The sequence below is a fragment of the Mesoplodon bidens genome (genome assembly GCF_964165515.1).
Source record: "Mesoplodon bidens genome assembly, chromosome: 11".
NCBI lineage: Eukaryota > Metazoa > Chordata > Mammalia > Artiodactyla > Ziphiidae > Mesoplodon > Mesoplodon bidens.
Window position 1 is genome coordinate 2329296 of NC_138167.1, and position 27607 is coordinate 2356902.

At 43.8% G+C, this 27607-nt stretch overlaps 1 protein-coding gene across 3 annotated transcripts in view; it reads left to right on the forward strand.

Moving 5' to 3' along the window:
• KDM5A (lysine demethylase 5A) overlaps nt 1–18746 on the forward strand; it is an 84964-nt gene extending 66218 nt beyond the window's left edge. For all 3 annotated transcript variants that reach the window (XM_081247968.1, XM_081247967.1, XM_081247969.1), the window contains 2 exons: nt 780–1187; nt 8597–18746. In XM_081247968.1, coding sequence (XP_081104094.1) covers nt 780–1187; nt 8597–8803 — 615 coding nt within the window. In that variant the 3' untranslated portion in view covers nt 8804–18746. The remainder of the gene's footprint in view (nt 1–779; nt 1188–8596) is intronic.
• Nucleotides 18747–27607: the final 8861 nt, after the last annotated feature.

Consider the following 27607-nt stretch of genomic DNA (forward strand, 5'->3'; position numbering starts at 1 on the left):
TTAATGTTTACTACCTTGGCACATAAATAGCAACAATATTAGACAGTTGGAAAAAAAAAGGCAAGTGTTTTTGCTTCGTGACAGCAACTGTTTTCTTGTGAAAGTCACTACATACCCTTTGTAATGAGATCATGGATAAAATTTTGTGTTTTGCTGACAGTTTTGATAACTTCTTAACCACCAAGGATTTATTGAGTTAATAAAGAACTTTAGTACTGGTAAGTGGAGACCCAAAGAGTTATTACATAATTATTTAGTATACATTTAGCTTTCTGTGTATGTTTTCATCTCAGTTACGTAGAGGTGCTACAGACTATATTAATATATGCAGACACTTTTTTTTTTGCCTTTTTTCCCTCTGATAAGCTAAAAATAAGTCAGATATTTTATTTAGGGCTTGCCATTATTTTCTGCTGTTATCTTCTTTGAATATTATATTTGCCTTCTTAAAATATCTTCAGAATATTTATTGTGGTATAATGTACACAACATAAAATTTATCATTTCAACTATTTTTAAGTATACAATTAAGTTGTTTTAATTATATTTATGATAGTATACAACTTATCACTATCCATTTCCAGAACTTTAAAATTATTCCTAACAGAAACTCTGTACCCATTAAATAATAAATCCCATTTCCCTCCCCCCAGCCCCGGTAACTCATATTCTATTTCCTGTCTCTATGAAATTGCCTATTCCTGATACCTCATGTAAGAGAATAAAACAGTTTTTAAATGTCTTGCTTTAAAATTGTTTCTATTTTTATACTTACGAAGGATGACAGCATGGAAGAGAAACCATTAAAAATAAAAGGAAAGGACTCTTCAGAGAAGAAACGGAAACGGAAGCTAGAAAAAGAACAGCTTTTTGGCGAAGGAAAGCAGAAGTCCAAGGAGCTAAAGAAAATGGATAAACCTAAAAAGAAGAAATTAAAATTAAGTGCGGAAAAATCAAAGGAGCTGAACAAACTGGCCAAGAAACTAGCAAAAGAAGAAGAGAGGAAGAAAAAGAAGGAGAAGGCTGCTGCAGCCAAAGTTGAACTTGTGAAGGAGAGCTCGGAGAAGAAGAGAGAGAAGAAGGTGCTGGACATCCCCTCCAAATACGACTGGTCAGGAGCGGAGGAGTCTGACGACGAGAACGCTGTGTGTGCCGCGCGGAACTGCCAGAGGCCCTGCAAGGACAAGGTGAGTCTAGCTGCACCCGCCAAGTGTGCGCGGGGACGTGGAGCAGCGGCCGGGCACACCTGGGTTTGAGGTAATGATGGTCTGTTTGGCCTTGTGACATCACACATTTAATTCAGTTTCTAGAAACATTTTCAGTTATGAGGCTCTTAGTAGAAGAAATGTTGTGTTTTAGAAATCATATATGTGGTGATAGTCTTGACCGAGCAGAGAGAAGCTGTGTGCTACCAGGAGCGGTGCGTCTCATGCGTGGGCACAGCAGGGCTCAGAGCAGTCGTGTCCCTTCCCTGCAGGTTGCCTCGAGGGACTAGACATCTTGTCAGTTAGCCGCAGTGGCCCGAAAAGTCCTGGGCCGGTATCCTAAGAGCTGTGGCAAATTGCATTGAGATCAGTTCTGAAGACCTAAAACTAGGGGGTTAAATCTTCCCTTTTGGTCTGTGTCTTACCCACACCCAGCCCTATGTATATACTCTCCTAAATAGAATATGATTATTTTCACATCTCTTGCAAAAAATAAAGACCTTTAAAGGTATTATTTTTAAAATGTCAGCCCTCAATTTTAAATATTAGCAAGGATATGATGGTCTTTCTTAAGGTAATAATTGATGTTATAGACTTCTGAGAAAGATGGACTTTATGAAAAATCCTAGTTCATTAAATGGCTGAAGGTATCTATTATAGTGTTCCCATCAAGATTATTAGTAAATTCATGGTTTTAATTTTATTATCTCCTTACACCACTTGATGTTTAGAATTTTAATAGCTCCTCAACTTGAATATATCAACAGAATAAACACAGCTGCATCACTATTCCCTTACTTTCCTCCTCAGTTAAATACTTGTTAGAGCTTGAAGAGGTCCCCTTGTCCAGCTTCTTCATTTCACAAATGATGAAGCCAGGACTGAGTGAAGATAAATGATGTGACCAAAGTCACAGAGCTCATTAGTGGCAAAACCAAAAGTAGAACCCTGGCTCCCAGACCAGGTGCTCTCCGCTAATATCCCCACCCCTCTGGTAACTGAGATGCAAGTACAAAAGCACAGTGCAAAACTAAATGACACGTATTTAAATTATACTTATTAAAGGTTTTCTACTCACTTTTGGAAAATGAATATATAGTAAAATATATATCCCATAGTCCAGCTTTCTGAGGGCCACAGCTGTAAATATTTTCGTGTGTTTCCTTCCAATTCTTTTCCTGTATAGTTTGTTTTATATCATGTCATACTGTCTGTTCACTTTTGTATCTGCTTTATTAATTTCGTAAGTATTTTTCTATATTATAAGTATTTTAAAGCATTTTGGTAGATACATTATATGTGCGTGTATCATGTTATCTTTCATTTGAATTTATTCTCATCTGAATCTGTTTATTAAAAGAGGCTGATGACAGGTTAGCAGTTTCTCCTTGGGTCTGAAGTATTAGCAGCCTAGTGCTGGCAGGACCTTCTCCCTTTTCTTCCTCCTTTAACTAATTGTGTGGCAGTGGGAGGACTGGCAACAGGGTGTGTTTCTTCTTCAGCTTTCCTATCATCCTTCCTACAGTGTTTATATCCATCATGAACCTTTCACTTTTTTTCTCCTTTTCACTTAATAACCTCTCCCCTCTCCTCTGTTCAGCATTTAAAATACAGTTCAGTTCATCTACTATCCCTGTTCTTTTCCTGTAGCATATAAACACTACAGGCAGTTTTTTTCTCATCTGCCATAGAATTGTTAACACATGTCCTGCTTCCTCTCAGGGTGGTCAAGGACTAAGGTGAGATCATCTATATGAAAGCACTAGTTAACCAAAAATGCAACTTAAGTGTTAAGATGTGATCATTATTTTTAGATGAACCCTGGGATTTACTCCTAACATTATAGGTTTTTTTTTTAAAAAATCTAGAAAGGGGAATCCCCTGGAAGTCCACTGGTTAGGACTCCACAGCACTTCCACTGCAGGGGCCCTGGGTTCAATCCCTGGTTGGGGAACTAAGATCCTGCATGCCACATGGCGTGGCCAAGAAAAAAAAAATCTGGAAAGTTATCATCTACATTTTGATGGAGCAAAAGTAGATTTAGCCGAATATTTAGAGAAAATGTCTATTGTTTAAAACATACAAAGATTTGTACACATTAATTTGTTAAGATTAGTACAAAAATTGTCAGAACACATACACAGGTGAGCAGGTGTGCCTTAACCTGTCAATAGCTACATGAAAGACACTTATGAATGATGTATTTCTATAATGTGTTTCTTTTTTTTTTTTTTTTTTTTTTTGTGGTATGCGGGCCTCTCACTGTTGTGGCCTCTCCCGCTGCGGAGCACAGGCTCCGGACACGCAGGCCCAGCACCCATGGCCCACGGGCCCAGCCGCTCCGCGGCACGTGGTATCCTCCCAGACCGGGGCACGAACCCACGTCCCCTGCATCGGCAGGCGGACCCTCAACCACTGAGCCACCAGGGAAGCCCAATGTGTTTCATTTTAAACAAATTATTTCAGATTATAAACATTTTGCCCGTCATTCCTGTTTTGCAATTTTTATGGTTCTCCAAGTCTGTTTCTGACACCAGTTTTACTAAGTGGAAGGTATGTTTCTTTAGAAACTTGGTAAAGAATTTTACAACTTTCTCAACTTGAAGTATAGTGCTTCTCTAAGGAAAAAACAAGTTAATGCATGGTACGCATCTTCAGAACAAAAGGATGACAAGAAAAGAATGTTTTTTAAGGAAGTCTGTGTTCTTTAAATATCATGTAGCGAAAAACCCACACAACTTCTTGGGTTCATTTATATTTAGGTAAATGTATTCTAACTAGTAAGTACTATTATTTTTATCTAAAAATGTGCAGATTGAGAAAACTTTGAAGGATAACTTAAGTGTACCTAGCTAGCTTCAATTTCAAGATGTTTTAGAAAGAAAAAAGAAAAATATTATCAGAAAATGTAAAAGGTTTAAAAACAAAACAAAACTATCTCTTCCATCATTATCAAATTCAAGTTGAAATTAATTTTAAAAATAATAATGAAGAATTGTTTTCAAAAAATTAGTTTTAAGGTTCAGAATCTTTTTCTCCATGAACTTTGCCACTTTCATTCAATCTTATTGGTACCAAGAGTTAAACGAGTTAACTTGAAGGAGCAAATTCTTTCAAGCTAATATTTAAGTAACAATTTTTCTGCATTAAAATAAATATTTAATCTTACTTATGAAAATAGATTTTTTTCCCTTTACTTTTTTTTAACCTTCTTACTATGGGCTTTTTCCTTACCCATTACTACCTCTCTAAGAAGTTTGGCACGATATATAAAGAGAAACTATGTTTATAAAGTTCTGTCTCTCACTTTTACTATTTGTTAGCCACTCTGATTTTTTTTAAAATAAATAAATAAATTTATTTATTTATTTTTGGCTGCGTTGGGTCTTTGTTGCTGCGCACGGGATTTCTCTAGTTGTGGCGAGCGGGGGCTGCTCTTCGTTGCGGTGTATGGGCTTCTCATTGCGGGGGCTTCTCATTGCAGAGCGTGGGCTCTAGGTGCACAGGCTTCAGTAGTTGTGGTGCGTGGGCTCAGTAGTTGTGGCTCGTGGACTATAGGTGCACGGGCTTCAGTAGTTGTGGCGCGTGGGCTCAGTAGTTGTGGCTCGTGGGCTCTAGGTGTGCAGGCTTCAGTAGTTGTGGCGCACGGGCTCAGTAGTTGTAGCTCACGGGCTCTAGAGCACAGGCTCAGAAGTTGTGGTACACGGGCTTAGTTGCTCCGCGGCATGTGGGATCTTCCCGGACCAGGGCTCGAACCCACTGCACCACCAGGGAAGTCCCAGCCACTCTGATTTTAAAAGATTTTTGTGGAGAGTTGTCTCAGCAAAAGTGTTTGCATTATCAGTGGCTTTATCATTCATATCTCCTTTTGGCATAGGTAATCAAAGGTTGGATTACTTAAATGAGGGAGTCACACACACAGAGACAGACACACGCAGAGACACACACAAACTGGTGATGTTATGATAGGGCAACCAACTGTCCCAACTTGCCTGCGACTTTCCTGGTTTTAGCACCGCAATTCCTGTGTTTTGGGAAACCTGTTAATCTTGGGCAGACTGGGAGGGTTGGTTACTTACTGTTAAGATCACCAAAAAAACATACACGGGGATTGTGAACATGTGTCATACTTGATTAAATTGTTTTAATTTTGAAATCTGGCTTTTGCAAGAAACTTCGGTGCAAAAGAGATTGAATGCCAAAATAAAAAGAGCTCAGGTGGGTAACTAAGCTAAGACTGTCACTAAATCATGAGGCTTTCTTTTTTCCCAGTGTAGTAATATGCGCTAAGAAATGAACAAGAAATGTAATGTGCCAAATATATTTTTTTCAAATATTTTTTCTTAAGTGTAAATATGAAACCATATAGCAAAACATGAAATGCCAAACTAACATTATATTTCTCATTTAAGCACACGTTTCCCCCAATCCAAACCCAGTAAGCTATTTTTACTATAGTTAAATGTCTTACCAGTTAATATCTGAACAGCTCATTGCTGTGAAGTTTTTCAGTAATTACTTCTTTTTGATTTGATAAGTATATCTCCCAGAAGTACTGAAAGGGGAAATGACTATTAGAACTTACTATGCGGTTAGCCAAATTCTTTGTTCTTGAGTGTTCAGGCTACTGCATAGTCTGCAGATTCAGTTGATATTCCAGACAAAAGTAGAGCTGGATTTTGATTGTAAGTAGATGAACGTGATAGGAAGATATTCGTAAAGAGGGCTATTTTTTAAAAATAATTTTACTTATTTGTTCATTTAGTTTTGGCTGCGTTGGATCTTCGTTGCTGCGTGTGGGCTTTCTCTAGTTGGGGCGAGAGGGGGCTACTCTTCGTTGCAGTGCGCGGGCTTCTCATTGTGGTGGCTTCTCATGTTATGGAGCACGGGCTCTAGGTGCACGGGCTTCAGTGGTTGCGGCGCACGGGCTTCAGTGGTTGCGGCACACGGGCTTCAGTAGTTGCGGCTCGCGGGCTCCAGAGCGCAGGCTCAGTAGTTGTGGCGCACGGGCTTAGTTGCTCCGCGGCACGTGCGATCTTCCCGGACCAGGGCTCGAACCCGTGTCCCCTGGATTGGCAGGCGGATTCTTAACCACTGCGCCACCAGGGAAGTCCAAGAGGGCTATTTTTTCCCTGCTAGATTATTAGGGTAAATTGTTGTGTAACATGTAGGCTGGGACAGCATCTCAAGAAAAGTTATATACTTTTTGGGGATGGTGGGAGAGCTGGGCTTAGGAATGGACCTCTAGCCAAAATCACAAAAGGAAAATTGAAAAGACAGCAATAGATGTGATTTTGGGAGACCAGAAGCCAGGGCGTATAGTGCACAATTAGATTCTAAAAGACATGGGGCCGCTTTTCTCGGCAGCAAATAGTGGTGAACTGGTAACCCTCTTACCCGGTGGGGGCTGGACTGGTTAGATAACTGGAGGCAGGAGTAGTTACTTGTTGACTCAGGGTTGTCACAACCAGGGTGGCACCTCCAGGCTGGGCGGCCCAGAGAAGCACAGCTCTCCCAGTTCCGCTGACCATCTCCAAATTGCCGGACAGTTGGGCTGAGCTCGCCCCCTGTCAGATTAGCACTTTATAAATCTTCACCTGCTGGTAGCATGTGTATTTTTGAGTCATTGTCTCCCTTTTTTGTCTCCAGGACAGTTTGCCACAGCAGGGACATTTAGATCAGTTGTTTTCTTCACTGCACAGACTTCAGAAGCTAAATATCACACAAACAATTGCAGAACAAAGCTAACATTTATGTTAGGAAGTAATTAAGTCACTCCGAACTTACAGAAAGCAGGATCACATAGTGCCAGCGATGGTCAAATTTAGAATATTTAAGAATTAACCTGGGAGCTGGTCACAGTGCAGGATTCTGGTTTGTCCCCCAAGATATCCTGAGTCTGTGGGTTTGGGATGGGTTTCAGCTACGCTTTTAACAGACGCAGCAGGTGATTCTGACACCAGTAGTGCCACAGGCAGTTGCTTGAAGGTGGAGAATGCTTTGTGGAAAGTAGGATAGTGAGTAGAGCCAGGAGACTGTGATCTTAAAAAGTGCCTTCAGTGTCCCAGGCTGTGGACCAGGTGTCTTGCCAGACATTATTTTACTTGATCCTCTAAATAATCCTGTGAGCAAGATTTGATCTCCATTTTACAGATGGAGAAATGGAGCCTTAGGGAGATTAAATGACTTGCCTCAAATTTTACACCAGAACTCTAGGAATGGTGAAAGCAAAAAGATTATGTTGACAAATGATTTCTCCCACCCTTTACTAAAAACCTGGAAACTACTAACCAGGAGTATCACACTTTTGATAAGTTTTATAGTATATGGACACTGGTTTTGAAAACTACTCACTTTTCCTGAGACTCATTTCCCTAGCCCAAACCTCCTTCCTCTGTTCTTTCTCGTAAGCTGTACTGAAGTACTTAATTGATCCCTTCAGACTCCATACTTTGCCCTGTTTTCTGGCAAAGCTCATTGTTGTTAAGTGACTTGGTTGCTAGTGAAGTTATCAACTTCTGTACTGGGGAGAGAAGGGCAAGTAGCTCTTTTATCTTAAAGGTTCTAATCCGCCGTAAAAACTACCCCAATCAGCTGCCAAATAGGAAAGCCCCAGATCACCTCACTGTTCACTATATGCCCCGGGCTTAAAGTCACCAAACAGTAGTCCTTTTCTAGCCTCCTATAATCACAATGTCCTCTGAAGGGTCAGAGCTTGCCTGGCATCTGCCACTGACCTATCAGTTCCCCAGACTTTAATTTTAAACCTCAGAGTGATCTATTGACCTGTGTCTTTGACTGTTTTATTTGGTTAATTTGTAAGATTTGACCTCTGATATTTGCTGACTTTTTATAGGGAGTTGTATTTGTAACGGAAGAAGAGAAGAATAAAAAATATTAGTTTAAAAAGTGGCCTATGTGACTGCTTTTCTAAAAAGGTATTTAATGCTCTAAGTACTTTGGCTTATATCTTTGAAATAAAGCTAATACACAGGATTGCCTTCACATTGTTGTACTCTTCTGATTGATACTTGCATTGTCTTAGAGCCTAGAAATTGTTAATATTAGCTAAAACTACTTGGCTGCTCTATTAGAAGTTCCTTTTTGTCAAATTTTCTCAGACATGTTTCTGCCTCACAAGGAGCCCCAGGTATTGATGAGGTAATGGAGAACCTAAGAGTCCTAATTTTTTGGACATATGGGAAAAATAATTTGGGGGTATTAACTTCCCAGCTTCTTTCTTTAAAAAATAACCCCATAAGAAGTCATTGTCTATCTCTGGGCATCCCAATTATTTGCTGTCATTTAAGCCAAGAAAGCTTTTTGGTTTGCTTGTATTGCAGGCTTAATGTGTATGTAACCTAAACATTCCCTGATCTTGTCTCCAACAGGTAGACTGGGTGCAGTGTGATGGTGGCTGTGATGAGTGGTTTCACCAAGTTTGTGTGGGTGTATCTCCAGAAATGGCTGAAAATGAAGATTACATCTGTACAAACTGTGCAAAGAAGCAGGGGCCAGATAGCCCAGGTCCAGCACCACCTCCTTCTTTCATAATGAGCTACAAACTACCAGTGGAGGATCTTAAAGAGACCAGTTAGCAGATGCTGGGTTAGTTTGGGACATGGGGGAAAACGGACCACACAGAGACCGTAGTCAGTAGAGTGGTTTAGATCCACTCAGAACGTTGCTTCCAAAGACGAATGGCCTCCTGAGCAAGTCCTCCCAGCTGACTTCCTCTTTGCACGGACGTGGGATCTGCGTTCTCTGTCAGCACATCTGTGCCGAGGGTGTCTGCTTTGGTCCAGCAGCCAGCGTTTCAGTTCGTGTCTCCTCTCAGATTGCTTGTCACATTAAGGCCAGACATTTGAGCGCTAGGGTGGCTGGTTGGCATTAATGCATTGGTGTGCTGGCAGGGCATGTAGGCTGCGGCTTCTGGCCAGTTGGTACTAGTTAGAGGTTTGCAGCCAGCACCATCCAGAGGTGTGATCACTTGGATCTCCTTAGTTAGGCCAGTGGGAGAGGAATACAGTAGCAGTTTCCTTCCACTCTGCCCTGGCATTCGACTCCCTACACATCCAGCTAGGAGAGGGCCAGGGCTGAAGATAGTCCTGTGAGAGGCCATGGGTAGTGGCACAGCCTGTAGACCTCAGCTCCATGTGCTTGTTTGTACCAAGAAGAAAACCCCAGTTGAGAGGCAGATCACCTCATCTTCCTAAGGAGGAGGATGGCATCTAGTTCAGAAGTCTGACTAGATTGGATTCTGGGAAGAAGAGATTTTATTTCAAGGCAAGGAGCCTTTTTTTGGCTTTGAGAAGTCTTGCTGCCTTGGGTCTGCATTTTAAAGAAGAGCAGGTACGTGGATCCAGGCTTCTGCGGTAGCAAAGAAGACAAGTCAGAATGTTTTACTGAGCCACAGCGGTGCCTGCTTTTCGGGGAACCCTTCATTCACAAGTGCACCAGGTGCCACCAGGCTTCAAGCATGGCCCCGAGCAAGACCAGCAAATAACAGCTCTTGCCTTGCAGCCCGGCCCCCACTGGCTGTGGTTTCCAGGACTGGCCGTTTCTGAACGTGGCCCGTGGCAGATGCTGTTGCACAGCACGTGGCTTCATCAGAGGACGTGGGCTTAGAGTACCTCTGGGTGACAAAATTGTTTTAGTAAATGCATTTTTAAAAAAAAGAAAAAAGGACTTGTTTTTACTTTTTTCTAAATGTCTCTGACTACTGACTGTTCTATAAATAGATTATTTTTCCTTTTTTAATATACATATATGAATATATATATATATATATATATATATATATATATATATATATATATATATATATATATTTACTGTTACCAGCAGCTTATGACAGAATTTCAGCATCAAAAATCCATTTGGGGGCTTGCTTTCTCGTCTTGCTTTCTAATAAAGGAATCCCATTCCTTCCTTGTAGTACAAGGAGTTAGCACTTCCTTCTCCATCCTAGCCTGACCAGATCTTCCATCTTGGTTTTGTTCAAATAGGTAATTATATTTCGTTTGTGTGTTGGGACTTGTCCCTTTCTGTGGGGAAACCTGGTCATACTGTATCTGTGATGGTAGTTCTGTCTTGTATGTGAAAGTTTGGAACTACGGTGCTGTGTTCTCCCCCCTCCTGTTGTGTTCTTTGTCCTTGTGAAGGTGTGAGGGAAGCTGTATGGAAACTCTTATTAGAAGGGGACTAATTTTTTTTTTTTAAGGGCAAAAACCCCCAAAAACCCACCAAACAAACTAAAAATGGTGTTTTGTCTTCACTATCCTGTGTCCCTTTATTTTGGTGTAAAGATCTGTGGTTTGACTTCAGTTCATCCGTTTTCCTTTTAAAGGGGGGGTAGCAGGGTGGGCCCAGGGAGCAGCTTTCAGTCTTGTCTTCCCTTTTTGCCCCGATCTCTTAAAGAAATGTCTTCTAGTAACTAGAAGTGAAATGTACTGTCCAGTCACAGTTTGCGTGGGTATGAGATTTAACTCAAAAGGCATCTTACTAAGAAAAGCAAAACCTTTCCTATAAAATCCAGTTTCTGGAAATGCTTTCTCTGTGGTTCTACTACCTATGTTTCAGTCATTTCTCCCTTAATATCATATAACATTTTGAGTGTCTTGGCCTGTTCAGAGGTTCGTAAGTGTTGGTGTGCATGGATCTTAAAGTCGCATCTCAAGTGTGTGTATGACTGAAGATTGCAATGGAAATTACAAGGTAACTAAGTAACCAGTTTCATAAGTTATCATTTTGCCAGTCTCTCAATACATAAAGATCCTACTACTTAGTTAAGAATTTCATCTGGTTGATATTATAGAAGAAAGCACAATGTTTTTTGCCTTTCGGTCTTCTCTGTAAAAGTCTTCAAGTGCTTGTGGGTTAAAAATTGAATGCAAAAAAAAAAAAAATTGAATGCAGTCTTAAGTGATGGCTGCCCGGAATACATTTAAAAACACCTTGTTTTTCCTTCATTCCTCAGCTATCAGTGGAGGGGCATGAGGTGCTGAGAAAGACAGCTAAGGTGCTCTGCTTGGAGTGTGGTGGATGGATAAGGGGCTGTTTAGGGAATAATTTATGTTCATGATAGGTATTTGCCTGCATATTTGACTGAGAGAAAAACGCAAGGCAGTCTCCAACCATGAATAGCTCCCTGTTTATCTTCTCCAACCATGAGTAGCTCCCTGTTTATCTTCTGACATTTTGAAACTCAAATATATCATTTAATTGATACTGTGGGATTTTCTGTATTTATTTGAAAGTCACAGAGGATTTGGTCTGACTTTTGACCATTTAGACCAAAGGTTGAGGACAGATGAGAGACAGTTAAAAAAAAGAGAAGAAAAATATGTAGAAGTGTGTAATTTTGTAATTAGTGAACTAAGATTCATCTTAAAGAAATGATGTTTTTTTCACTTAGAGGAAATTACTTATTTTACAACGTAACTCCATTCTGTGGTGTTGTAACATTTCGTATTAAAACGATTTAAAATGTTTCTTTACCCTTCGTATCTCCTCAGAGTCGCAGTTCTGCACCACTCGTTCTTTAACTTATTCGTTAATTCTTTCAAAGGTACTTTCTCACTACGTTCATTATAAACCATTTTGGCAAAGGTTATAGAAAGGAAGATGAAAACTGGTAGGTCAAGAGTAGGTCCTTGGAACCGCGCAAGTGCAACGACAGCTCTCTTGTGGTCCCTCCAGCCGGCGTTGGCCTCGCTGCCTGTAGTGACCCTGCAGAGATGTGTGGAGATGCAGGGCCAGGCTCCTTCCCGAGCGGCTGCCTCCCAGCTCCTCCTGACTCACACGTGGGCATCATGGAACAACAGCTACTGCACGTCACGCTTCAGATAACTGAAACGGCAGATGTGAAACCTGGGTCGCCCGTGATGCGATGTACTTGAATAATCAAAACCCCAGCAAGGGCTGACCTGTGAGATGAGAACGATTTCACCTGTGCTTCACTTCTCTACTTTTGTCTTCAACACGTGTCCAAGAAACGTCAGTTTGTTTGTTTCTCTTAATTTTTAGATTCTGATGTAATTCAGTGGATGTAAGAGAAACTCGCTACTTGGCAATATTTTAATTCTACAGTATATTTGTGTGAATATCAGCCAGTGCTTAAAAGTAGGAAGGTGAAAGGGAAAACTGAGAAAGCCCTTCTTTCAGAGGGAGGGATTATCCACTTTTTAAGGAGAAAGTGGCAATTTTAAGTGGGATTTGAAAATTGTGGGAAAATTAAGCGAAGTCCCACTCATAACCAGGTTCAGTAAAGGTATACATATGAACTAGCTTCATATGTGTGTAAGAAGTTGCTTTTGCAGTACGTCCCTAAGTATAAATTTTTAAAAGCAGGCAATTGGTTTGCCTTTTACCTTTTGAAATCCCACTTTTTTTTTTTAATTAAGGCATATCATTACTTTGGATGTGGATGTGCCATGACATTTAGTATTTACAGCATGAGAGGAAAGAATGGATATTAATATATTTTGGAATTCTAGTCTTCTCTTGGTCTGGATCATATCCAGTCACCACTATGCAACGAATGATGTGCACTGGGAAAGGATGTGACGGGTTTTTAAACATGTGTCCTGCTTATTCTTACCTTTGCAATACTCTCAAGATGTCTAAACAGGAATATCTTTTGTAAGCCTCAAGACCTATTGATTATTCTCTTACATGTTTATTTACCTGTTAGTGAGACACTTAAATATTATATGGACTCTAATTTACCAGGGATTTTGGTGGTGCCTTATGAAAAGTATAACTTGATTTCTTGTTTTTTGAGCATGTTTTGCATTTCTTTTGTTTTCTGAAAGAATGTTAGGTATGGCTATTTGCATTACATCTAAAAGATTAAAAAAATTGTGTGTGTGCTCAGGTCCCCCCTACCCTGTCATTCACATTGGTGGCAACTCTAAGTGGTAACCAAGTAAAGGTAGATTTTGGTAATGGATCTGAGAGCCACTTTTAACCTGTTGCAGAACAGTTTCTAATGTGCATTTGCTCTCTATAAAATAAAGAACTGGCCTCAAATAACTTCACCAGTGGTGTGATTAGCCTGTTACATTGCTGAGAATAGTGTTTTCAGAAAGTGTGAAGTAGAAGAAGTGATTCCTGCAGATTTCACGTTTCTCTCTTTTCAGCAAGAGTCCAGCGATGGCCAGCAGACGTTTTCCCCACCGTTGATTTCTTAAGTGGTTTATCCCTTTGTAGCGAACCAGTAATAAAAGCAGGAAAGATGAAGAAATACTTCCTTTTTCCTTTGGCCTCCTAGTACTTAAAACTAGCTCAAACTGCACCTTACACTTCAGAGAAATAAATGGCCCTTTTCTCTCATTGCCAAGGTTATCAGGTCATGCAGGCGTGAGGGACAGATCATTGCTGAAAATGTGAAGGTTCTGCCTGCAGTGGAGTTGGCCTCAAACATGAAGTGTTTGATTGTGTATATATGTGTTAGGGAGGAGAATTAGTGGGAAGGAGGAGGAAGAAAAAACTGGTTATCGCAACTTGGAAAAGAATTTTCTTGCCAACAACAAAAAAACCATGAAATTTCGTAAGATTGACAAATTCTTTTCTTTTTGAAAAGTGTGGAATCCACCCAGTTTAGACCACGTATTTCTTGGCGCCTTGGCATTGTGGTTGATACCAGTACGTTGAAGATCCAGAATCTCTTCATGGGAAGCTTAGCCTTGCATTGGGAAGTCTCAGATAACACAACGAACAAACCATACAGAAGAACACACTCAAGGACTGTATGCTGTGACCAAACAATTTGGAATTTCTTGACTCTTCTCACCTATTTGCTCTTTAAAGTGTGTTTCTGCCCTGCCTTTAGTAGGCAGAAAGATGATTTAATGTTTCCATGTGACAAAGTCCCATGAAATTTCTTTACTAGGCAAGGATTTTCTCTAAGCTCGTCTGTGGAGCCAGGATGTATCTTTGTCAGTGCAAAATAAAGATGCCACAAACAGCCTTAAAGATGGTTTGGTGGTTCCAGCTGGTGAACCTTGTAGTAAGGAACTCTGGTGAGTTGCCAGGGACATAGCGGTGAGCTCAGAATCTAATGTAGTTTCAAAAACAACACCCCCTCAAAACAAAAACTTCAAAAGCCCAGGTGAGGACTTAGGGTTACATAAGAAAGAATGTTGGATTTAGGAATGAACTGATCTGGGTGTTAGCTCTTTGTATGACGTTCTGTTGCTTACTTCCCTTTTTGGAATCTGTTTCCTACCTACCATGTGTGGGTTGGTTCTTGTGGATACAAAGACAATTTAAGTTACAGCCCCTCTCCCTGAAGGAGGGTAAGAGACGTTTCTAAGGATGTTTCTTACAAAAACTTTGATGGAATTGAGAAGGGAGGATAGTAGAGAGGTTTTGGATATGTAGTCCAAATTCCCATTCCGTACCCCTGAGGAGGGAACACACAGGCTCTACTGAATATTCTGTTGTTAGAAAATGTAAGTCTCGGTCACTAACGTTCGTATTAGAGCACACCCATAGTCTCCACTTGGGTCTGAATTTTGTGGAGTTCATCACACACTTTGACGTGTGCCCCAAGACCAGTATCTTGCTGTGCTATTCAGTAAGACGAGTGTATCAGACACGTTCCAACAGACCTAACTGTGCCCCTCCCTCCTCCTGAGTTGGTAGCTACCTGGCCTTAGTGAGAAATTCGCCCCCTCGCCAAAGCATCGGCCCCTGCCCTCCTCATTCTGGGCCGCTTTCTGCTGAGACCGGTAGGCCACCCGGGCCTTGGTGGCTTTAGTCTCCTGACTGAACCCTGCCATCCTTTCTGCTTGGCACTAAGCTTCGTGGTCGGTTGTTTCTCCGTCACTCTGGCCCTGCAGGACCTCATCCCTGGTCTGTTCCGCCATCCGACGTCGTCGCTGCTGAATACTGCCGAGTACACGCCCTCGATGGGTAGCTCTACAAACTGACTCAAGGAGGCCGGCTCTCAGAGCAGGGCAGCAGCCCTGAAGGTCCAGCAACCCCTTCCATTCTTAAAGACACTTCAGACCTTGGTCTCTTGTCCAGTCCCCATCCCACCACCTCTCTTCCCTCATCAGAGGCCTCCCCTGTAACACGGAGGAAACTGAAGCCAGCAGGGGGGCTCGGCATCCACATCTGTCTCAGGACAGGTGTCTGTCCTCTGGCCAACACAGACCGTAGGCAAAGGGGCGAGCCGGTGAGTCCCATCCCACGTCACCTCCCCAAAGACCTCGCACCCTCCCTCAGCGCGTAAGCTCAGGTCTCTCCCTCTGACGTGCTCCTGACCCTGTCTCCACCTCCTGCTCTCTCAGTCCGACCTTTGTAGCCAAGCCCCGTGTGTCCCCCCACCTCACTTTAAGATCCCTCAATCTGCGGTAATCTGGACCCTCCTCTCCACGTTCCACTGAGGCTGCTCTCACGGAGGCCGTAACTGACCACACGTTGCCGAGTCCAGTGGGCACTCCACTTCATATACGACATCTGACACTTGTCCACTCCCTTGGTGAGACTCCTCCATTGGCTTCTTGGCCACTACTTTTTCCTAATTTTTCTTCTCTGCAGCTGCTCGTTAGTCTTCTTTTCTGTTTACTCTTCGAACGGTGTCATCAGAGGCTCTTCCTGTATCTCCTCGTCCCCTGCCCCCTGCCAGCTAACACTTTAATTCAGCTGTTTCCCAAATCAAAATCACCTGCCCAGGCTGGCTGGCTTTGCTGTTTAATCAACTGGTAAACATTTCCACTTGTATTTGTTTTAATCACTCCAAACTCTTTGTGTCAAAACCTGAACTTACCACCTTCTCGCCCCCAAACCAGTTCCTCTCTATACCCTAACTGAAAGCACAGCTAGGTGCCCAAGCCAAAACTCTGCGAGCCATCCTAAATCCCTGCTGACCGCTCACTTCCCGTGAGCAATGAGGTGGTCACTGAATCCTTTAGATTCACTCCCATCTTCATCTCCGTCTCCTCCGTTCCTGTTGTGATGCATCACTTCAAGTTCTCACCACTCTGACCTGTTTTTTCGGACTAGTCTTTAGTCTGGTCGATCTCCAGTTGATCTTCCAAATTTCTACACAATAAACCGTCTAAAGAGCCGATATGTTCACTGCGCTGTTCTCCGGAGTCTGCTCGTGTTTCTCTTTCTACGTGCATCTGCTTCCACACGCTCTCAGCCACTGTACTTCCGACACGTGGATTTTCATTTCCTAAACACGCCACGCTTCTGTCTCATGTTTGAGGTGCGGGCGTAAATGCCTCCTCTTCAGAGGCCCCTGTTCTCTCCCGACAGCTGGTTCTGCTCCCTCATGGGACTTTGCAGCATGCGACGTGACTGTTTATAAGTTCTGTGAGAGCAGGGGCTCTGTTGCCTTTACCTCCACACCCAGCACCTAGAACAAACCCTGTGTAGAAGAAACATCCAATAAATAACTCGAGAGGCTGCAGGTTTGTGCCTGTGTTCTCGCTGTACATTCACCCTCGCTCGCCCCGCGCATTACTCTGTGCCTTCGTACTTTCTCCAAAGTTCAGCGCACCCCAAACCTCTGCTGAGAAGTCTTTTCACATCACTCCTCTCCTCCTGGTCTGATTTAGATGGCCTTTCGTGGAGCTCTGTTAACATTTAGATTTACAGCTTCTCAGAGTGTGGTCCCCGGATCCGTAGCATCAGCATCACCTGGGAGTCTGTTAGAAATGCAGATTCTTGGATCTTACCCCAGACCTTCAGAGTCAGAAACTCCAGGGGCGGGGCCGACAACCTGCGTGTGAACAAGCCCTCCAGGTGATTGCAGTGCCTGCTGGCATTGGAGAACCTCTCAGTCACTGCGTTTGTATTTCCAGGATTAGCACAATGCCTAGAACAAGATTATTGTAAAGATCTTCCTTGCAGAGAGCTGAAATCCATCCACCTGTGGCCTTCTATGGCAATCCTGATTCTTTAGAGAATCTGAAAGCTAGTTCAACCGCCCTTGTTTGGTAGCCTTTCAGCATTTGGCCATTATTTCTACTTCCCGACCTTCATCCTCAATCTTCCCGTTTAATATTAATTCCTTCTCATGTGCTGTGACTTTGAGTGCCTTCAAATTCAAACTCATTGGATTTATCTGAACAAACTCCAACGTACTGCATACCCACCTTAAGCATATATATTCAGAGCATCCTTTTAGCTTTCAAGCTACAGTTCTAAAAGTGGAACCATATGTCTGTATAGTCACCCCAACAAGGTGGCATTCGCGATGACCATGACAAGGTTCCGTTGTAGAGTTGGGGATGGACAGTGGAAACCAAAGGTGGTCCAAAGCTCCGTATATGCTCCATCTCAAAGAACCTGGCTGTGGTAACGTGCAAGTAATTTTGTAAAGTGGTTTCATGTCACTGCATTGGTGGTTCTCAGCCGTGGTGGCACGTTTGAATCGTCTGGAGAACTTTTAAAAGCCATTCCTGCCACTCTCGCCCCAGACCAGTTGAATGACAGTATCTCGGAGTAGAGACCAAGCAGGAGTATGTTTTGGAACAGCTTTAGTGAGGTACAGCACCATGACGCTGTTTTATGTACAAGTCAGGGATGATCAGTAAATTTACAGAATTGTGCAACCGTCACTCCGATCTAACTTTACAGTGTTTCCATCACCCCAAAAAGAAACTTCATGCCCATTCATATCACTCCCTGTTTCCACTCCCCAACCGCAGGCAGCCACGAATCTACTTACGTTTCTATAGATTTACCTTTTCTAGACCCAAGCATTAGGATTTTTAAAAAAGCTTCCAGGTGATTTTAAAAATGCAGCCAGGGTTGAGAATCGCAGCACTAAATGCATGATAAGGAATCAGTGTTTTTTTCAGAACTGTGTGTAAGGAGGGTATTTCACACATTTTCACATTTTTGTCTCCCTCTTAGCCGGCACACATAACCATTACTAGTATGAGATCATTAACTTGATAATGGGAGTTGATGGGCCATTCTATTATTTTCCCTTTATACCTTGTAGTATCAAATTCAAAATTGCCTCCCATGCTCTCCCCATGCTATTTAAAAACATCTCTAGTCTGCTTTTTCCCCTTTGGTTCATGAATTAACAGCGACAGAAGTTCTCTTAGAGCATTCTCCCTGAGATGATGATGTCTCCAAAGATGATTACAAAGTATCTGTGTCGAGCCAGTGCATAAAGTTACTTTCCTTTAAGAATCCTTCACATTGGTGTTTCTTTATCAGATGTTTTGCTGTCTGACTAACTTCTCTGCCAAATATAGATTTTTCTTTGTAAATACGCTAATATTTCTAAAAATTGGGGAAATATATTTCTTGTTTTTTAAATAAACAGTACATGCACATTTGTTTCAAAAATATTAAAAAAAAGAAGTAAATGAAAAGTCATCCTCCACCCAAAAATGACCACATTAAGATTTAAGCAAAGTTACTTTCAGACAGCTCCCTGTGTATATTTAGGTATGCGTATCTACAGATATGTACACCTTTACATGAATGTACCGCTTTGTAACTTGCTTTACTTAATGTCAACATTTGTATATGACAATAAATATAGATTTGTATTGTTTTTAATGGCTGTATAGTTTTGCATTCAATGGAATCTTAATGATTTTTAAGAGTTATGTATATTGAGGACATTATTTCTTTGTCTTGTGTTGCAAAATTTTGACCACCTTATTAGTCTTTTAACCTTATTTATATTTTTTCTCTATAGATGTTATTAAATCTCATGCTGTAAACTTAACCTCTTTAATTTTATAATTCCTAATTTTCCTGACATGCTTAGAATGACTTTCTCTTCTACAAGATAATAAAAATATCTCCACGATTTTGCTTAGTACTTTTATAGTTTTATTGTCTACACTAAATTTTTGTTCCATCTTGAATTAATTGATGCGAGGAATGACAAGTTTCTTTAGATTATTCCTCTCTTGGCTACATTTCTCAGGTGTCTACAGCATCTGCATTCACTCTTCAAAGTGTTTGAGCATCTACCTAACATGTCTCCGCGTGTGGAAAAGTGGTCATCCCCAAACTTCTACCTGCTCTGTGTGTGTGTGTGTGTGTGTGTGTTTACACTCAACGTACCCACTGCGTTGGCTCTCTGTTGCTGTGTAACGATATTACCACAAATGTCTCAGCATAAAACAGCAGTTATTACCGCACAGTTTCTGTGGGTCGGGAGTCAGGGCTGGGCTCTGACCTCTGCTTCGGGGTCTCCCGGGCTGTCGTCAACGTGCTGTTGGATGTTGGCTGGGGAGGGATCGCTTCCAAGCCCACGTGGTTGTTATCACATTTAGTTCCTTGTGGGCTGTCGGACTGAGGGCCTCCGTGTCCCGTTGGCTGCATCCTCAGCTCCTGGGCTCATGCGCTTCCCCAATGGGGCCACTTGTTTCCTCAAAGCCAGCAAGGCAGGGGGTGACCAGCAAGATGGACATCACAGTCATGTATAACACGGTCACATACACGCGATCACATACGGCCTGTCACCTGTGCCACGTTCTCCCGGTTCGAAGTCACAGGCCCTGCCCACACTTCAGGGAGGAGGTCACAGAAGCCGTGAACCACAGGAGGCAGGGGTCCCCAGGATCTGTCTGCCTACCTCACACAGTCCCTGTGAGCCAGACGCTGCATCAGATTCACACTGCAGTGCCCGAGAAAGGAAGCGCAACGGAGCTCACTCTGTTCACGTTAGATTGAAAAGGAAAAGTATGATGGCTTTGTTTCTCTCATGTTCGTGAGAAGAAAAGCAGTAACTTTTTTCACTTGGGCTAAACGTTTATAAGACCGCCGCAATTTGGGATAATCATAACTGCTTTCTGGCATTCAGGAGAACAAACATTTTCTCTTCTTAGAGAAACAGAAACCTCCAAGTCTCATCAAGTCTATTTCTAGTGTTCTGAGTTCCCTGATCTTACTGGTAGTTCTCTTCTGAACACACTCCAAATTGTTCATATCCCTTTTAATGTCTATGCAAAGCGTTCTTTTAATCTTTAAGTCACAATTCTGGATGAAGAAATCAGGTTTCCTTGAATTTTTTAATGCATAAGACTCACAGTATGCGTAATTAAGAGGCTTTGCAAATTTGTTTCCTCTCTGTACGTTTTTCTTTTTTCCTCTGTAGCCTCAGGCTTTTGGAGGCTGTCAGCAAAAATTGTTCTATTTTCCATTCTCGAGCTCCATTCACAGATACGGAAATGGGAGGATTCCCTCATCATGGAAATGACTCTTATCTTTCCCATTCATCCTGAGAGTTCCTATTTTTTAGTTCCTAGGGATGGGTAAGGCAGCTTAGTAAATTGATTTCTTGGTATGTGGTAAGAAAGGGTAAGGCGAGAGAGGAGACTGGAAGCAGAATTCAGAGTTTGAAAGTATCTCATCCCAGGTTTGTAAACTAATAATAATTCCTTTCCAAGGTAATAAGGTAATAAGACTGTCATCTCTGCTACTGACAGGCAATTCCTGTACATTCACTTGCCTATGGCAACTTTACCCCTCAGCAGAGCGTGGGTCAGGGCTAGCCGTGTGTGTTTGCTTTGCATTTCTTCTTCTTCTTTTTTTTTTTTTTTTTGCGGTACGCGGGCTTCTCACTGCTGTGGCCGCTCCCGCTGCGCAGCACAGGCTCCGGATGCGCAGGCTCAGTGGCCATGGCGCACGGACCCAGCCGCTCCGCGGCATGTGGGATCTTCCCGGACCGGGGCACGAACCCGCGTCCCCTGCATCGGCAGGCGGACTCTCAACCACTGCGCCACCAGGGAAGCCCCTCTTCTTCTTTTTTTAATTTAATATTTATTTATGTATTTGGCTGTGCCGGGTCTTAGTTGCGGCACATGGGATCTTCGTTGACACGTGTGAGATCCTCATTGAGGCGTGCGGGATCTTTTAGTTGCGGCATGCAGGACCTTAGTTGTGGCATGTGGGATCTAGTTCCCTGACCAGGGATCGAACCCTGTGTCCCCTGCATTGGAAGGCAGATTCTTAACCACTGGACCACCAGGGAAGTCCCCTACTGCTCTAGGTTCTATGGATATCTATCTATCTACCTGTCTATCTACCTGTCTATCTAGATCTAGGTAGATCTACTAAATCATGTCTTAGTATTATATAGTCTTAAGATTTCCAGGCATCCTAATATCAGTTTTTCCAAGCTTCTGCTGCCAGTAGGGTAGGATTGGGTTAGCCAAAAAGTTTGTTTGGGTTTTCCATAAGATGGTACAGAAAAACCCAAATGAACTTTGTGGCCAACCCAGTATCTAAATTATTCCTCAAAGATGGCTAATCTTTGTGTGAAAAATGTGTCTGGGAAATATTATGTGTGAATAGCTAAGTTCTCTCTTTCTCTTTCTAAGATTTTTCTGATTTATGAGATGGCTGCCATTGTGCAGGGGTATCGAGGCTATGGAGACAGTGAGTGGACGGGTGGGGGGAGAAGCAGGTGGTGTTCTGAGTTCACACAAAATCCCCAGTTGCCAAGGTATTTCTTTTCTAAGCTGTATTTTTCCACAGTTGTATCTGCACTCTCTCTGGTTTGCAGAGAGGGGAGGAAAGAGGGAAAATTTGTTTTAATCTAAAGAATAGGGATCCGATAACTAAGGTTTAGATGAAGGGAACCTAGATAAAAAGTAGTGTTAAAATATTTTGATGGGGGGGACTTCCCTGGTGGCACAGTGGTTAAGAATCCACCTGCCAATGCAGGGGACACGGGTTCAAGCCCTGGTCCTGGAAGATCCCACATGCCGCGGAGCAACTAAGCTTGTGCACCATAACTACTGAGCCTGTGCTCTAGAGCTCACAAGCCACAACTGCTGAACCCGCGTGCTGCAACTACTGAAGCCCACTTGCCTAGAGCCCATGCCCTGCAACAAGTGAAGCCACCACAATAAGAAGTCCATGCACCACAGCGAAGAGTGGCCCCCGCTCGCCAGCTAGAGAAAGCCCGCGCGCAGCAACGAAGACCCAACGCAGCCAAAAACAAGAACATTTTGATGGAGTTAGAGAAGAAGGTGGAATGAAATGTGAAAAATTCTGGGCCCATGTAACAGAAATTGAGGTATAGAATGCTTTCTCTTTTCTCCTCTTTTTTTAAGTCATTCCTTTCCAAGTGACCAACAGGCAGTGCCTTGATGGTTACTAAAAGCAGCTGAGGCTCAATCCCCATCAGCTGCAGGCTCTGGTCCAAAGAGCAGACTGTGAGAACAAGGCAGCAGGAGGGGCGGCTCTGGGACAGAATAAGGGGGCTGTGAAAACCAGAGTGGAGAGCCCACAGGGTGAAACTCCTTCTAGCAGGCCTGCCCCAGGGAGACAGGAAGGAAACCCACAGCTGTCATGGGGGAAGGATCCCATGGGTACCAAGAAAGGGTGGGAAAAGAATGAGTAGTGAATGACCCACGTTCAAATGGTACAAGGGGAATTCACATTCTGTTGCTTCGTTAAAGTACCAGCATTGGGCTTCCCTGGTGGCGCAGTGATTGAGAGTCCGCCTGCCAATACAGGGAACACGGGTTCGTGCCCCAGTCCGGGAAGATCCCACATGCCGCAGAGGGGCTGGGCCCGTGAGCCATGGCCGCTGAGCCTGTGCATCCGGAGCCTGTGTTCCGCAACGGGAGAGGCCACAACAGTGAGAGGCCTGCGTACCACAAAAAAAAAAAAAAAAAAGTACCAGCATCGTTCACAGAGAAGAAAGCCAGCACGATTCCTCTTGAATTCATGTTTTTAAAATGCCCTCAGACTGAAATTACTACACAAGATGGTGTTTTTGTGAACTGGGGAAGCTGCGTGCAGGGCTACATCTAGGTTTTCTAGGACCTGAAGTTTAGTCAATTGTGGAGGCCCTCCTTATGCAAAATGGTGCATAATTAAGAATTCAAAATTAGCCATGGGATTGGAAGGCACCCTATGCAAGGGAGGGGCCATGAACGGTATATCGGCCTTTGCTGGGTGAAGCGGGAGGGTCTGCGCGAGGCCTGAGCTCAAATCCTAACTGTGTATCTTAGTAGGTTTGGAATCTTGGGCAATTTGGTTCTCCTGTCAGAAGCTCGGTTTCTTACCTATAAATCAGGGATGATGCCAGTCCTCCTGGGTTGTCAATAAAGACTAAGGAAAAAGTATGTTGAAGTGCCCAGCACAGGGCCATCACTGCAATATGGATGGCTTTCTATGGTGCTGTGTTTCGGTGGGTATAGCTCTTGATGAAGAGGTGAACACTACTTACTGCAGTCATTATCTACAGCGCTAATTCTTGGAGACTGAGAAAAATATCTTCAGTTCATTCAAATGTTTCAAGTATCTGCTGAATGTCCTGAGTGCTCTGAGACATTTCTGTATTCGGGAAGGCGCAGTGTACTGCCTTAAAGAAGCTCATTCTAGTGGCGCTAGGTCTGGACTTTACTCCCTGCTCCTCAGAACTGGGACAGTGATACCTCTTGGAACGACTGGAGTTACTGGGAGACAGACTGGGGGCAGGTCAGGGAGATGCGGAATGAGCAGACCGTCTCTTTTTTTTTAATCACAGCCTGAGATCAGCTGTGGAAGATTCAGAGCTGAAGGGAAACCAAGAGATGACCCAGTCTCACTCTTATCCCACGTGTGAAAAACGGGGGGCCTGAGGGGTGGAATGGATGGCCCAAGGCCGTCAGATCCAGGACTGAATTGTGGCTTCTGCCTCTAGGATATCCACTGTTCTCATCACCGAAATGCTCTCTTGCCTCATTTTCCTTATGCCCTTTCTTTCTGCCTTTCCCCCCACATGGGTCGCCTTGCAGAGCTCACTGACCTGTATCAATAGTCACTTCTTCAGGCTTCTGCCTAGTAGTCTGCTGGTGTGTACAGAGGGTTCCTCAATTGCTGAAATCGTCATTGCTGTAAACCAAGAACTGAGTCAGCAACTCAGAGCCACCGCTGGAGCGAACACAGCCCAGCGCGTCAGCAGGACACGGCTTGGGGGAGTCAGGAGGACGTCCTGGATGCTCCAGCCTGACGGGGGTGTTTAGCGCCTGGAGAGCATCCAGAGAAGAGAGAAGGGAACAGTGGGTGGGGTAAGAAATAAGGCCTCTTAGGAAAGATGAAAGGGTTTGTGATTATTTATCTTGGATAGGAAAAAGCTGAGAGTGAGTTTCAAAAAGAGTTTGAAATATAAGACCAGCTGTAGTACATCTTCCCTGAGGACAGAATGAGAGATAGGGAGCAGCAGCCGAAGGGTTTAGGCTGCAGAGATTTCCAACGTTAGTTCCAGCTCCACGCCCAGTGGAGTCATCCACGGAGCCTTAAAAAACCTCAGTGTCCAAGCTACACCTCAGGGTCTGGCGCCCAGTCTTTAGGGTTGGGAGCCAGGCATCAGTCACTTCTTCACGTTTCCCCGGTGATTATAGCGGCAGCCACGGCTGCGAACATAGGCTCAGGGTGAAGGTAAAACGCCTAATTGCTAAGGATCATGTGATTTGGGAGGGGGACGTGGAGTGGGGGGTGTGACCTGACCTTCCTCCTTGCAAATGACGTCAGCGGATAACAGACTCTTAGCTCTGTGGGTGTTTAGGACAAAGTCTGAGAGCCAGGTTTCGACGTGGGAACTTCTTCAGATGCAGTAGCTCCAACCCTGGTTGTGCATTAACAGCACCTCGTGGGGCTCAGAAAGTACGAGAGATCTGGACCCCAACCTGGAGATACTGGCTCAGAAGCTCTTAGGCTGGGCCCAGGCTATAAATTATACATAAGTTATGGACAATATGTATATGTAGCCAGCTAGCTAGACAGCTGTGCATAGGTACACTCAGCTCTCTATAAATTATACAGCTCTACAGTGAGTTTGCTGCAGTCCGTGCTGGGAATCACTTTCCAGGGAAGCATCACGTGCTCCCGGGTTAGCTGCCCCTCCCCTCGGCAGGCGCTCTGTGAAAAGCACTGCACGTGTGACAGCATGAGCTGCATGATGCCTGGGGAGAAGCGCATGCTCACCCCCACCTCCCCCTTCCTCCGTTTTCACATGCACATCCCACCCCGCGGTGGGAGCCTGACACGGATCAATCGGCAGGTGTGTCCAGCACCATGGTGTTCCTTGGAATAGAGAAAACTAAGCTTTTTCCCTTGAGGAGTTCACAAACTCCCGCAATGGAACCAGTTAGAGAGCAACCCAGGAAGGACTAAGGGCTGAATTAAATGCACAGAAGGTTGGCTGGGGGGGGGGGCAGCTGAGAGCTGCGTGGAGGGTGTGGGGTGTGAGCTGGGTCTTGAAGCGCCAGGAGGGGGTTGGAGGAGGGAGGCCCGTGAGACAGGAGCAAACGGGGTACGTCGAGGAAAAGAGTTTTACTAGAGGGGGAGGTGGGGCGGGTGGGACCAGATTACCACGTGTGTGGCCATCAGCCATGATGTAAGGACCCTTAACAAAGCAGGTGACCACTGGAGCAGGTGGGATGCTAGTGAAAAGGAGCGTCAGCAACGCAGGGGCAAGTACTTGGCACGACAACTGTCAGGACCGCATCATCTTTTTAAAAAAGTTTTTTTTTAAGTTAATTCTGGACTTACAGAAACGTTGCAAAAATAGTACAGAGAGTTTCCATATACCCATCACCCATCTTCCCCTCACATTAACAAATCACGTAACTATTGCTTCGTTTCTCAGGATATTACCACCGGTAGAGTAGGATTAAACTAAACGTAAGACCTCTTTACGTCGACATCCCTCTCTGTTCTGGCATCCCATCCAGGACTCCACCCAGGACCCACGCTGCACTCAGTTGTAATTTCCCCTTAGTCCTCTGTCCTGAAGAGTTAGTGGTCAGTTATTTTGCCCAGTGTCCCTCACTTTGGGTTTGTCTTATGTTTTCTCATCAGTGAAGTACATTTTTGGCAAGACTACCACAGAACCGTTGTGTCCTTCTTAGTAATTGTCTGACACGGTTCAGGATGTGGATATTGATGTCTTGTTACCTCGGTCACTCGGTTCAGGTGGCTTCTGCCACCTCTACTGCCTTCTGCTTTCTCTACTGTGAAGTTCCTATCTTTCCTTGTAGTTAATAAATATCTTGGAGGAAATACTTTGGAACTGTGTAAACTCTGTCCCTCTCAAACTTTTACCCACTGATTTTAGCATTCATTGGTGGATCTTGTCTACAACAGTTATCATGGTGAAATTTGTCTAGGGCTGATGTTCAATTTCTCTCTTTCCTTCTGCATTTATTAGTTGGAATTCCACTGTACGGAAGGGCTGGCCTTCCTCCCCCCATTTATTTATGTAATGGATTATGTATTTATTTTAGTGTGAACTCGTGAATGTATTTTATTCTTTGGGGTTAAAATTCAGGACCAGCGTCATTCACTTTTTTGCTCAAATTGTTCCAGTTTTAGCAAACCATGATTTGTTGTTTAGTTTATTCCGCTTGCTCCTTTCTTCCCTTTTGGTGTGATCTTTGAAAAGAGATTAAAAAGGTCAACAGGGATCAGAAAGGTCCCTCACCCCTGTGGTTAAACGGAACTATGCCCATTAATTTACAGGATCTCCCGAGGAGAGGACCGCCCCCGCAGGCCACTTCCTTGGCCAACCCATTCCAATGTTGAAACCAAAGCTGCTTGGAAAAATCCTTTCTGAAACGAATCATGCTCCTTTAAAAATTTATTTGCTCTTGTTCCACTCCTAGGAGAGACCAAAAAAAATTGTTGGGAGACTAGATCATGGCATGTTGGCAGTTAAAAAACCCAGGGTCGGGCTTCCCTGGTGGCGCAGTGGTTGAGAGTCCGCCTGCCGATGCAGGGGACACGGGTTCGTGCCCCGGTCCGGGAAGATCCCACATGCCGCGGAGCAGCTGGGCCCGTGAGCCATGGCCGCTGAGCCTGCACGTCCGGAGCCTGTGCTCCGCAACGGGAGAGGCCACAACAGTGAGAGGCCCACGTACCGCAAAAAACAAAAACAAAAACAAAAACAACCCAGGGTCAATTTGATAGAAACCAAGGCCTCCTAGCCTGCTTCTCCAGGGTCTGCCTTGTTTCGTAGATACTGCTCTGGGAGGAAAGACTCCAGTCACCCTCACTAACGATCTCAAGCGCGTCTTGAAACTTAGCAGCCTCTTGAGAAGGGAGCCTTGAATGCTGATTCAAGCACTGTTTCCAGTTCCCAGACCCTGCACCCAGGAGACCCAAAGATGCTAGTGACCCGAGGGAGGCAAGGCTTGTCCTCCCGGACTTGCGCTCGACCCCAGACAGAGTTGTGAGGAACTGTCGTGTGCACTCATCTATCAGGGTTCTCACACTTCTTTAAGCTTAGTCAGCCTAGGCAGGGCAAAAGACCTACCGCATCACTCCTGCTTTATAGAGAAAAAGAAATTGGAGAGGAATAAAGCTTTGGAGAGGAACGAAGTAGCAATCAACATGGTAACATGGCAGCAGTTATGCAAAAATAATAGGATCAACAAGAAAAACCAGACGTTGCCTAGTACAAGAGCAGC